We start from the raw sequence: 12,938 nt of genomic DNA, 5'->3' as shown, positions 1-12,938 counted from the left end.
TTCTAATAATGGACAGCCTTGCCATAGGTAGCCATAGCAGCCTCTTTAAATGCCTCTGCCAAAGTTGGATGTGCGTGACACGTGCGTCCAATATCCTCACTTGACGCGCCATATTCAATAGCCAATGTAGCTTCTGCAATCATCTCTCCGGCATTTGGTCCGATAATGTGAACACCAAGGATTCTATCAGTCTCAGCATCGGCAAGCATCTTTACCATACCTTCGGTGTCCAAGTTGGTCTTCGCTCTTGAGTTTGCTGAAAATGGGAATGTGCCGGTCTTGTACTTGGTGCCAGCAGCCTTGAGCTCCTCTTCATTTTGGCCAACCCATGCGACTTCTGGATGTGTGTACATAACAGATGGGATGGCTGCGTAGTTGACGTGTCCGTATCCCTTCTTGATGTACTCAACGACCGCAACGGCCTCTTCCTCGGCCTTGTGGGCAAGCATAGGTCCGAAGGTGCAGTCACCTACAACTCGGATGTGAGGCACCTTAGTTCGGTATTCCGAGTCGATGACCAATCTTCCCTTATCGTCAGTCTCGAGACCGATGTTCTCTAATCCGAGACCTGCGGTGTATGGTCTTCGTCCAATAGCAACGAGTACGACATCTGCGTCAATCTATGGAAATTGTTAGCGTGTATATGCAATATTTAGTAGATTTAGCGTACGGTTTCTTCCTTGCCACCCTTTGCAGCCTCAAGGCTAAGCTTGACCTTCTCACCAGTAACATCACCACCCATAACCTTAGTGTTGAGCTTGAAGTCAATGCCTTGCTTCTTGAGGATCTTTTGCGATGATTTTGCGATTTCAGCATCCATTCCTGGTCCACCAATTTGAGGTAAGAACTCAACAACAGTAACCTTCGTACCAAGTCTTGACCAGACAGAGCTCATCTCAAGACCGATAATACCTCCACCAATAACAACCATGCTCTCTGGAACCTTCTCTAGCGCGATAGCTCCTGTGCTGGTGATGATTCTCTTCTCGTCAACCTCGAGTCCTGGGAATGGTGTGGCCTCGCTACCAGTAGCGATAAGGATGTTCTTTCCAATAATAGTCTCTTCTCCACCCTCTGAAAGGTTGACCTTGACCTCGTGCTCGCCAGTAAATGTAGCAGTACCCTTGACGTATTTAACATTGTTCTTCTTGAACAAGAATTCAACACCCTTTGTGAGTCCAGCGACCGCAGTGTCTTTCGACTTCATCATTTGTTGCAAGTTGAGCTTGACATCTCCGACTTCGATACCGCGAGCCTTGGTGTCATGTAAAATTTGGTGGTAAAGATGCGAATTGTTGAGTAGAGCTTTCGAGGGAATACAGCCGACATTCAAACATGTTCCTCCAAGAGTTCCACGCTTTTCTATACATGTTACCTGCGTAAAATGTTAAAAGTCTGCAAAAAATTTCCTCCTATTAGGCAAACCATACTTTCATGCCCTCTTGACCGGCTTTAATAGCGGCAACATATCCTGCAACACCTCCTCCGATGATAACCAAATCTTGCTCCTCTTCTACATGTCAGTTGTTTTCACCCCGTGACATCGATTGGGATTACTGACCAGCTTCAGTGGCATATCCTCGTCGCGATAAGTTTGCAATTCCTGAAGGGGCAACTATCTTGGGAAGACTGCTAAAAGAGAAAAAAAGTTAGTACAGAAAACTTTCAACAGGAATTGAAGTCTGGTCATTGCACTTACGAGGATTGTTGTCTGAAAGCAGACCTGACGGTCGCTCTGGGCACTACTAAACTGCGAAGCATTTTGTATGAAGGGTATTGTTGTGTTATTCAACAAGTTTTAGGGTCGCCGCCGTTTGTTTAGTTACCGGACGGGCGAAGCGGATTGATCCGATAATCACGTGGAGATCTTTTAGAACCCTTTTTAGAACCGCGAGTTCCCGGCGCCGCTTGATTGTGTAAGCTAGAAGTCTCCAGGAAGCCCAAAAAAGACAATCAATTTGGCACTTGTAAGGGTTGCTTCGGCTTAGAAAACTACTAATTAATCACTACTGATACGATATACATCAGGCAAAGCCAAAATAATTAAAGGGAACAATCTTTATAGGTTCCAGCCCGTGTCTCACTCACTACTAGTAGTTATATGAAAGCACGAGCAAAGTAATTCAGAAAGGACGCCATCTTCTAGCTACTAATCCCACATCGCTATCCACTATCTACCTGGGGGTATCTGCATTAAGCAATGCCTGAAGTGTATCTCCAGCAACCTTACAACCCCATTTGACGATATCCTTTTCAGCCTTTCCTCCTGCTATATCCGTCTTGCCTACTATTTTCTTTAAGAAATATTGCAGCCCAGTTATCATCTGAGGCGTTTCCTTCACCCTCGAGAACAGATTTGCAATTGCTTTCGTATCTCGACTCTCTTTCGATGCTTTCTGAGTTTGAAGAACAATAGTGATAAAGAGAACCTCACAGAAAGTTTTCGTCTTAGCTTGTAGATAGCTGAGATTTAGATTCTTGAGAACGTTAAGTCCAAGTCCACCTTCTGCCATCAACGTACCAAACATCTTGGCCAGATTGACAATGTGCCTCGTGTCCAGCTCAGTATCCTCTTCAAAATCTTCATCATCGTCGTCATTTGTTTCGCCCATTTTCTTGAAAAGATCCCACAAACTGAATTGGAAGGCCATCTTGAGCTTTCTATCACCACATAGTCTCTTTGCTATCAATGTGTAGTACGGGTTGTACATTTTTTCTGCGCCGGAACATTGTATCAAGACTTTCGGTATCTCAAGTTCCTGTACCTTTTTTAATTTCAATTTCATCAATCGTAAATATGCGTCTTGGTAGTCTGAGGCGGACATAATGGTGATGAATACAGCTCGGCGAATGTCCGTGTTCATACGTTGCTCTCTGGCAAGTTGAACGAGATCAGAGGTCCCTGCATCTACGTCTTTAACTTCTCTGGTGCTTTTAACTTTTGATGTGGAATCTTCCTCGTCATCGGCATTACCTGCCCAACTCGCACCAACCAACCACCATTTCCCCTTTTTATCCGAATCTCTAATGTCTTTTAGACCAATGCGCAGGGGTTCGCTAGCTTTTATACTTCGAGTATTCAGCGTTCCTAGTGTTTTTTTCATTCGAATTGTATGCTCTGAGGTGACAGCAGAAGCAACAGCCCCAGTTTTCATTTTGTTGTTTTTGAGATCGTTGATGGTTTCAATCATGAACTTTGTCCTCACGGACAATTTATCTTCGCCACCAGCTTTTTGGACGGCAGGCCGAAGCATAGTAACAATATCTTTTAGTGCTGAAGGGTCGTCTTGTCGTAATTGAGGACCTGAGATGCGCACAATTTTTAAAAGAAGCTCGGCATTCTGTTCCGATAGTGTATCTAAAAAGAGCTTGATGTAATCGAAAATGAGGCTGCTACCCACTACTTGAAAGTTATACAATTCTGAAAGTAGAGCTATCAGGTTGGTAGTTTCCTTGCTGTCGGGAACGGATGTCGAGGATTCTTGATTTAGTGATAGTATACGCGCATAGTGTTCGTCAAACAGTTCAACTATTCTTTGAACTACCTGAGCACCGAAATCGGTACCAATAATCTTGTATACTGCGGCAATGAATCCGGCGGGGAGGATTATAAGAGTGTCGGGTAAAGTCGTTGGTTCGCAAACAGATGTCAGGAGCAGATCGATGAGGGTGGAAGTCATGTTTTGACGGGGATTGGTCCGATACAATTTTTCTATGTCTCCAAGGAGGGATAATAGATTGGCTTCTGTCAACCTATTGACCAGACCTTGAGTTTGTCGCCGCAGACGCACTAAATCTTCAGAATCTGAAGAAGATGCTTTTCGTAATGAAGGTGGGATATATTTTCCAGTGGATGTTGCAGTTGCAGACACAGGTGCCACGTACGGGTTTTCGCGGACTTTTGGCTTCGGGGGGGCGTCTTCATCACTCCCCGAACCAAAACCTTCGAAGTCGTCCTCAGCTGTACCCTCATCGTCGTCACCTGAATCGCCGTCCGAGAAATCACCTTCCTCTATTGACATATCAGACGCTTCGTCGTCATCATCATCCATCATCTCGTCGTCTTCGTCCTCTTCTTCGTCCTCAGAACTTTCATTGCCCCTTGCTCGCTTTCGGGCTTCTGCTCTTTTGCGCTGAAGCCAGTCATTTGCCTCCGCTTTTCCTTTTTTCTTTTCTTGTACTTCCTCATCTTCGCTCTCGTCTAAGGCATCCAGATCACCCAGAAGATCATCTAACCCATCCTCTTGGAATGATTTTGGTAGACCTTTCTTCTTCCCTTTCAACCCCAATTTCTTCTCCAGAGCGGCGATCTCATCATCGTCTTCCGCCAATTTATCCTTGACAGCCCTCGAAATGTTTTTTCCTATCCTTGATTCGGTGTTCACATCGTCCTTAAGGGATGCCTTCGCTGGTTTGGGGTCTGCTTTCTTCGTCGTTTTCAATATGGATTTTGGTTTTGGGCTATCGTCTTGTTTTGTTTCTGGGATAACCTTCGCGTTCAGCGGTTCAATATCTTCGTCTTCCTCGTCATCACTGTCGACATGATTATACTTAGGATGTTGTGACTTCAATCGTTTTTGCGGAGGAGGCCTAGAGGACTGGGATCTACTCTGCTTCTTCTCTTGTCTTTCCGCTTTGCGCATTTCTTTACGCCCGAGACGTTTGCGCCCTCGACCTCCATTTCCACCACCATCTACAGAAAATTGTAAGCATATGAGAATGAGTTGTCAATGGCTAGTATTCACCTTCGATTCCCAATTGCTGAAGAAGACTACTGGGTAGCTTTGGAGCTGTAGATTTTGGCGGTGCCATATTTGTGAAATACCGTAACAAATAACAGACTCTATTTGAATCACTAATCAATGCTACAACTCCCAAGTAAACAGCTGCAGCTTAGTTATTAAATACAATAAGTTTTGTTTTAAAAGGCAAAAAATATCCGATCATCCTCAGATACCGATAAGAAATTTTGAGGTTTATCCAGACTTTTTTTCCTACCGTAGCCTTGACGAAAACCTTCAGCCTTGCTTTAGCCTGGTCCAGAACCCCACACATTTCATCACCCCCACAATCATTAATCGCAGCTTAAAAACAGCATCATAACAGCAGTTTACACTATGGTGTCGCATTTAAGTAATGATGAGGTATGTTTCTATTACTACTCATATGGCCTTGGGCAACTAGTAATTCTTTGCGCAAATAGTTCTTCTCGAAACTCGCTCCTCTTTTTGATTCCCGACGGGAAAAAGATCATGGTTCTGTTTTCTTAACACAGAAATGTTGTAAGTATTTCAATACCCATATGCTCCTGCAACGGAGAAGCCTTTCCGGACTTCTATGGACAGGTTTCTAACTGCCATAATAGATAGCTATGACTCGGCCTCCTATGCTTCCACAACCGCGGCGCTACCTCCCGGTAACGATGTCGAGATGAATGCTCTCAACGATGTCCTCACTGCTCAGTTCCCAGACCTTTCACGCGACGCCCCTATGCCACTTCTCATTCGCGCCACAAATGGCAAAGGCAAAAAGAAACGTTCAGAAAAGACAAAACTGTCCACCGTCGTCCAGCCAGATCAATTAGATTCGTTCTTCGCTAGATATGCAGAAATATGTAAAGGTGGCATGAGTGCGCTGAAAAAGAGAGATAGGAGCAAAGCGAAGGAAAAGCTTAAGGCAAAGAAAAGAAAGATAGGCACCACTTCTGCTGTTGCTCCAGGAGACGAGAAGAAGTGAAAGAATCGAAGTTGTTTTATGGTGGACGAATAAAGTGTCCTGAACTGCCCAGGTGGACGTGGATATTCCCGGAGAAGTAACCGAACAGCATGATTAAGGGGGGTGGATATTTTGATGTTGACATCACAGCATAGCGTCGCATATATGGGATTGCTACTTTGGCCTTCGTGGTGGATTGGTACATGAGAGTACATACTAATCTAATACCAAAAGGGAATGTGAGGCGTTTGCCAAGTTGTCGAGCCTCTATTCTCAAGGATTAAATTCAGCCGTTTATTTAATATTTGCCCATCTTCTTACATACACCTTTATGCTGGAAGTCACGACTACTTATCACATCTACTTATCACATCTTGTCTTCTGGGACTGTCTTTTCCGTGTTAAATGTTCATTGATGAATATACAGGTAATGATATCCCTTCCTCGGCCTGTGAATATTTACAAATCAGACCACCAGCACATATCCCATTCCACATATGAACAATGCATTTGTTTCCACCAACATATTTCCCTTTCCACATATGAACAAGCCTACTGACTTCTCAGCCGCCCCTTGCCACGCCTACCACTTTCAACTCATGAACTAACACACCATCTACTAATCCATTCGTATAAGAAAATCTTCTTATAGTACAAATCCATCCCAATCTATGTCAACGTCACAAAGTCCATGTCTATGTGAGACCACTCACTCGCTACCAATTCTAGGGGCGAGAGAAAAAGAAACACTTGAAAAACCTCCACGCCTAGGAAGAACAAAGGAGAAAAGAAAAGAAAGAAAAGAATAGTAACCGGCAGAAGAAAAGAAGGGTATCTAGATCAGGTTGTAAATGTAGCAAAGACACAGAAGTTGCCCTGAACTCTGGAACGTATAGATATAGGTCTATTTGTAAGTATGTCGTAAGTACATATTGCCGGTTGATAATAGTAATCCTCTAAGGAGGAGTAGCGATACGTGAAATAGGAAGAGAAGCACTAGCAGATGTATTGCCTGCTACAGTGGAAGTCGAAAGCAGGAGTTGAGGTTGAGGTTGCCGTGAAATTGTTAGGAGGAGCATGCTGAGCAATATGAGCTTCTGAGAGCGTGGGACTAGGCAAATAACGTGGTTGGGGAGTGAACCGGTCGACCGTCATTTGCGCGACCTGTGCGTCCGGGCCTGCGGATTGCATATCCGTATCATGAGTTGGTGCGAACTCATTGTTTGTCTCCTTTGAAGGAGAATGTGTCAAACTATCCGCATATTCGGGCCAGTCATTATGAGTCAAAAAGGTAGCATCATGACTGTGATGCAAGCCAGTTGAAAAGGCAAACTGATTCTATTCAGAGGTTGTTAGTTCATTTCTCTTCATATACGGGTCATATTAACGTACCTCAGAGGTGTCTAAATTATCGGACCTTACTCCTTCACCGCCGTCGTCAGTATTGAATTCACCATGTGATCCCTCGTGATCAAATTCAATAGAGGACTGGGGATGATCTTGATATCCCATTGTGTAGCGCTCTACTTGTTGCGGATTCACTTCGTAATCTGCCATGGTACCGTATTGGTGAAGGGGTGCCCGAACTGTGAATACAGGCATGCCGTGGGATTGTCCTGCATAGGGGTCGTCATCAACATCCATGCCGTAACTAGGTAAGCTAGGGTCTCCATTCTGTTCAGCGGATTGCCAAGAATAGTTGTTGTATGAGGATTCTGGAATGTCGGGACGAAATTGTCCTTGCTGATATGAGTTATTGCCTTCCATGAAAGACGAGATTTGATTCATTTGGCCCTCTTCTTTGATTGCTGCCAGTTTTCTTCTTCTTGCCGCCTCCAGGTGGTCTACCTCTTCTAGGCTTGGAAATGCCTCCTCCAGCAACAGTAGCAGTTGTGCGACGCTTCTTCTTAACGGGGCATTCAGGTACATCTTCGACAGCTTTATTCTTGCCCTTGCTTGCACATCCCGTTCCGTCACATGATTCACAGTCCCTAACTCCATCACTGCTTGCACCACAAAACCAACAGTTTCCAGCATGCTCAGTTCTTCTTCGTCGTCCTTCTGGACTACAGTTCTCTAGACCCTCAACCACAAACGCGTTATCGATAGGTGGTCTTCTAGCTTCGTAATCGTCTCCTTCAAGTCCTTCACTCATGGCTTGACATCTCCAACATGTACCCTGAAGCAACCACCGTTGATCTCTAACTCTGGAACCATGTACAAGACATAGATCTTCGGGACATTTTTCTAGCGGCCATCCGTCGGGACAGCTGCTATCAAGTTTGGAGACTTCGACGTAGGTTCGGTCGCAGCAGGTGTATCGAAAAGGGCGTATGAGACACATAATTATGTGTGAGCTGTAGCGATGCAGTATAATATCGGAAGTTGTATGAGTGTGATCGTGGTCGTGAGTCTCGTTATGTCTCTATTATTAATGCTTTATTGTTCTTGAAGGAGAATAAAAAGTTGATTTCGGGATTTGGTATTAGTTGTACATTCACGATTAAAGGAGATCAAGGGGGGAGACTTCAAGAACTATATAATATGACCAAGAACAAAGTCATTTTTGATAGAGTGAATATTCAGATATGATACAGGAGATGATTAATGATTCACGACCATCTTCAAATATGACTTTGAAAGACTCATGTGATTGTATTATTCCCGAGTATTTGTGATTGTTTATTAAGAACAACAAGGTGACAATCTTGTCCTTTTAGCATTGCTTGGTTGGCATACACTCTATGACGTTATTTTATGGCAATTCACGCTCACTCATCCATGGAAAGAGGTTTATCTCCAAAATAGACTTGTATTGCTATGAGTATCAGGCATTGTACTTGCTATTAGATCCATTCTGTGAGAAGACTTTTGAATGAAAGAAAACATAGAAAGCAATGCGCATGAATATTCACCCCTCCAGACTCGCAACGAAATAGTAGAGCAATTCCATGCTAGATGAATTCAAAAATTCATCCATGCAGAGAGAATTCTCAGCCTCTGATGACTTTTTGGGTGTTAGATCTTTGAGTACACATAAGAAAATCGAGCTTGATAAAAGAAAAGTGTGTTGTAACATGGGCGAAAGGTGTCGTAAGGTGTGGGACCAGTTCGTGTGCTTAGATCCGAGCTCACATGATTTGATCTTGTGTGAGGTGAGTGACTTCTGTCTCCATAGCATCACCGGCACCACCAGGGATTTGGTACTTGACAAAGCTCAAGCCGAGAGGACGACCTCCGTATTGGTAGCCAGAGAATTTTTCAATGGCGGTATCTGCATTCTCGGCCGAGTCAAACCTAACAACACCAGTACCACGGGATCGGCCATTAGGCTCATATTGGATCTCAGCCTGTTCGACCTTGCCAATGGTGGTGAACAGCTCGACAAGATCTTCGTTGCTAGTGGACCATGGAAGCTAGATTTACATTAGTTTGTAAAACGATGAGGAGTCAAATAATACTTACGTTGCGAACATAGATAATTTCACTTCTCTCAGTTCCAGCGGTAGCGTGGTCGGTGAAAGGGTTAGGTGCAGCTGCGGGAGCTCCAGCACCACCATCGAATCCACCAGCACCTCCGGCGTAACCTCCACCAAATCCACCACGACCTCCACCAAATCCTCCACCAAATCCGCCACGGCCACCTCCGAAGCCTCCACGGCCTCCAAATCCGCCACCGAAGCCTCCACGACCGCCAAATCCTCCACGAGCACCACCAAATCCTTGAGCACCTGCGAAGCGATCTTCGCGGACCTCAAGAGGGCGACCTTGCCAGTCATAACCATTGAACTGCTGAATGGCATTGCGAGCGTCATCGGGAGATTCGAAAGCAACAATACCAGAGCCCTTTGGACGTCCGTCAGGACCAACATGGACATCGGCGCGAACAACGGCACCATTTCGGGCTATATAATATTGATCAACATCTTGATCACATTTGTGTTAGTGCAGGAGGGAAACATACCAGCGCCGCGGAATAGATCCTTCAGATCTTGCCATCCAACGGTGTAGGGAAGCTAAATCGCTAAGTTAATATTCTCGGCACTAGAGTCATAAAAAGGGTAAAGATAGATGGGGACAAACGTTGGAGACGTAAATTTGACGGCCTCCACCTCCAGCTCCACCTCCAGGGGCCATGCCACCTCCGAAACCACCTTGGAAACCACCACGACCTCCTGGTGGACCGCCGCCTTCGTAACCGCCACGGCCTCCAGATGGAGTACCAGTGAATCGGGGTTCGGCCTCACGATCCTTTTACAAAAATTAGTAAACGTTGAAAGCACAATTGAAACGGCATAGAATGCATGCTTACCTCTCGAACGTAAACGAGTCTTCCCATAAGGTTCTGGTTGGACAGAGTGTTGACTGCCTGTTGAGCTTGCTCCCTCGTAGCATATTCTACAATGCTATTTCGAGTTAGCATTTGAGATCAATCAAGTTTAAGACTGTTGTTACTTACCCGCATCCCTACAATACCCGCGGAACAACGTCCCAATCCGTCAATCCAACATTCCATCAAAATCCAAGAGAAAAAGAAAAGATTCAAAGCCAAATCACGTATAGGCGCCCACCTTCGACATTCCATTAGGAAGCAATAACACATCAGCAAAGAGGACCTCTCCAGCTAAAGAAATCGAACCCCTGGTTAGCCCATATTCCCAACTCCAACCTCCATTATCGAACACTGACCAGATCTCATAAAGTCTTTAAGATGATGCCACTTAACATCGTATGACAAGTTGCCGACGTAGACACGACGGTCTTGTTGCGATGATTCACGTAGAGTGCTCATCATTTGCTCTCTGGCCGCAGCTCTCTCTTCGTATGTCCTATGTGGTTGTCCACCGTAAGCTGATCCCCCAGAACCACCTACACCTGCAGCACCCGACATTGGGGATCGAGATCTGCGATCGTTTCTGCGATGTTCGTCACGGCTGCGTGAGCGACTGCGAGGAGAATATGAACGACGACGTTGGGTGCGTCCTGGACTGCGAGAGCGTTGTCGACGAGGTGAACGAGATCTCTCTCTCTGTGAAACGTAAGCTTCTTTGACCATTAGATAGACAAAAGACAATGAAGGAATCGAGTTGTGCGAGAATATTTGTATGTGTGGGTTAGACCATCAAGGTTCTTACGCCATCAATTAGGAAAGGTTCCCACAGAAGCGCACTGGCGCGTTGCGATCAACGGGATCTCACGACTAGTTTGCGCCTGGAGATGAGATGCCATAAGCCGAAGACTCATAAGGCTTTCGGGAGTGCCTTATATTGCCGACGCTCAGCTTTGCGCAATGTTATACTGGAAAGATTATTGAGGAAGCAGAAGAAATTGAACATACTTGTGGTCGATAAGAGTCGTCCGCTAGATCAAATAATAGATTGTTAATAAAATGTTCTAAAGGAAGCAAGATTGAGGTGGGGTGGTTTGTGTAAAGGTTAAGGAAGAATCGAAGGTAAGAAGGTAAGAAGGTTTCAATGACGTGAATAAAACAAGACCAGATAAAGTGAATCAGAAAGAAGGTGAATGGACTAATTGGGAATGGAGGGGAGGGCATTGGGGAACATACCCATTGTATCTATTGTGAGTGAAGTATTAAGGTGATAAGTAGAATCAGGAGGCTGCTGCTGCTTAATGCTCTAGCCTGCAGGTTGGAGACGAAATGGACTCCCAAGTGACTGCGCACAAGGATTCTATGGACTAAGTAAGGGCGAATTAAACGTTGCGTTTAATTGATCGAAATCGGCAAATAAGTTGAACCAGTGAAGCTCCGTGAAGAATATTCGATGCGGCTTATAGGGACCCGTAAGGAAGAAGAACTTCAACAAGGGCAGTATGGCACAGCGTCTGTTTTTTTATCCTGCGGCAATGTTCGTCAACAAGGGCGTTACCAAAAAAAGATCGTGGATGAATGTCAAGGGTTGGATCTGCCTATTTGGAACGCGTCCTGGCTGCGGTGACAAAGCTCGAAGAAGAGCTGATGAATGGATTGGGAGGACAAGACTTGAGGATGTCTTGGGGGGTGGGTTGGGAGTAAATGATATCTGAGCCATAAGTGAGAGCTTACCTGGTTGTTGCTTTGACCAATGGTTGGGTTAGAAAGGATGAGATACAGAAAATTTGAATTAAATTTCTATATTTTCCTTACCCGACTAGATGGCTCACAAGGGTGTACTACTCCTTGAGGTAATACAGATGAAAGATGGTGTGGTTCAAATCTGTATGGATGGGGGTGTGTTGGGTGGTAGATGTTTTGATGATGGGTGGAAGGTGTAAGGTGCGAGTGCCTATTGAAGACGCGATGTAATGAGGAGTTGGAGAAAAATAGCTAGGTAGCGCGCAGGAACTGTTACCTTTTCGGCTGATAACCGGCAGTGGTCTCTCTATCAATTTTTGGCTTCAGCTGAGACATAATCTATTAATCATCACTCTCAAATAAGAAATAATAGCCCAATGCGGTAGTTGGCAGGTGCGTTATTAGTAATTAAATGTCGACGATTATCACAAATGATTATATGTATCTATCTCTATTTCTAAACCTACCTCGAGCCTACCATCTAACGTGAACCAAATCGTTCACCGAAGCATTTCTTACATCGTACCGTACATTCCCTCACTTATCCTCCATACATACATAATGTTGTTGACTAAACCTCATACTCATCTTCATCCTCTGTTGGTCAATTCTTTCCAGATATGGCAGCATACGAAGACATATTGATATTGGCACACGCTCATGCATTGATTGCACTTGGGCATGTTTTCATAGTACTGCGGACTTTCAGGTACGATACCATTGGATTTGCTGTTTTGCAAGTTCAAAAAGAGAGAGGTCGACGTATGGAGTATAATCATGCGAACCACTTGTTCTCCACGCCTTCAATATCTATCTTTGGTTATGGATCGTATCATGATGGGCCCCTCCACTCCTCCAGCGTCTAGCGAAATTTCCGGACTACAACGCGGGACCATGGACTCCATCATAGTATAATCAATGGATGTCCCTAGAGTCAACATGAATTATGTGTGCTTTTTGGTCACTCTCATTGTACGGCGCGAGTAGTCGTGTATATATATGATACAACGGACCCATAGCTTACTCCTCTCAACTCACCGTCTCAATTGGACATATTAGTTATTTCTATTATTCAGACTGATATTCATTGCATGCTACTCAATTTGGTTCAGGTTAAAGAATCTCTAGGATCACCTCGCCTGGATTCATT

General features: G+C 44.7%; 5 protein-coding genes across 5 annotated transcripts; 1 reads left to right on the top strand and 4 right to left on the bottom strand.

Moving 5' to 3' along the window:
* Window positions 1-2: 2 nt before the first annotated feature.
* On the bottom strand, window positions 3-1,761 carry EAF02_008402 (uncharacterized protein; the record flags this gene model as incomplete). The annotated part of the gene is made up of 5 exons (XM_038904450.1): window positions 3-620; window positions 671-1,375; window positions 1,431-1,510; window positions 1,562-1,632; window positions 1,700-1,761. The coding sequence occupies 5 exons, from the start codon at window positions 1,759-1,761 to the stop codon at window positions 3-5; spliced, it is 1,536 nt and encodes a 511-aa protein (XP_038755507.1).
* A 413-nt stretch (window positions 1,762-2,174) lies between these two features.
* Window positions 2,175-4,812, bottom strand: EAF02_008401 (uncharacterized protein; the record flags this gene model as incomplete). The annotated part of the gene is made up of 2 exons (XM_038904449.1): window positions 2,175-4,693; window positions 4,746-4,812. 2 exons carry the CDS (start codon window positions 4,810-4,812, stop codon window positions 2,175-2,177), a joined length of 2,586 nt encoding a protein of 861 aa, XP_038755506.1.
* Window positions 4,813-5,117: 305 nt separating this feature from the next.
* Window positions 5,118-5,736, top strand: EAF02_008400 (uncharacterized protein; the record flags this gene model as incomplete). The annotated part of the gene is made up of 3 exons (XM_038904448.1): window positions 5,118-5,144; window positions 5,204-5,282; window positions 5,366-5,736. The coding sequence occupies 3 exons, from the start codon at window positions 5,118-5,120 to the stop codon at window positions 5,734-5,736; spliced, it is 477 nt and encodes a 158-aa protein (XP_038755505.1).
* A 975-nt stretch (window positions 5,737-6,711) lies between these two features.
* On the bottom strand, window positions 6,712-8,059 carry EAF02_008399 (uncharacterized protein; the record flags this gene model as incomplete). Its single annotated transcript, XM_038904447.1, has 3 exons — window positions 6,712-7,053; window positions 7,108-7,475; window positions 7,564-8,059. The coding sequence occupies 3 exons, from the start codon at window positions 8,057-8,059 to the stop codon at window positions 6,712-6,714; spliced, it is 1,206 nt and encodes a 401-aa protein (XP_038755504.1).
* Window positions 8,060-8,846: 787 nt separating this feature from the next.
* Window positions 8,847-11,285, bottom strand: EAF02_008398 (uncharacterized protein; the record flags this gene model as incomplete). The annotated part of the gene is made up of 10 exons (XM_038904446.1): window positions 8,847-9,131; window positions 9,181-9,620; window positions 9,680-9,731; window positions 9,799-9,966; window positions 10,028-10,121; window positions 10,175-10,182; window positions 10,287-10,339; window positions 10,405-10,744; window positions 11,054-11,076; window positions 11,282-11,285. The coding sequence occupies 10 exons, from the start codon at window positions 11,283-11,285 to the stop codon at window positions 8,847-8,849; spliced, it is 1,467 nt and encodes a 488-aa protein (XP_038755503.1).
* Between the last annotated feature and the right edge of the window lie 1,653 nt (window positions 11,286-12,938).

The sequence above is a fragment of the Botrytis sinoallii genome (assembly GCF_014898435.1).
Source record: "Botrytis sinoallii strain Bc 23 chromosome Unknown BSIN_016, whole genome shotgun sequence".
Lineage (NCBI taxonomy): Eukaryota > Fungi > Ascomycota > Leotiomycetes > Helotiales > Sclerotiniaceae > Botrytis > Botrytis sinoallii.
The sequence above is the reverse complement of the archived record's forward strand: the minus strand, read 5'-3'. Positions and strand labels throughout refer to the sequence as shown.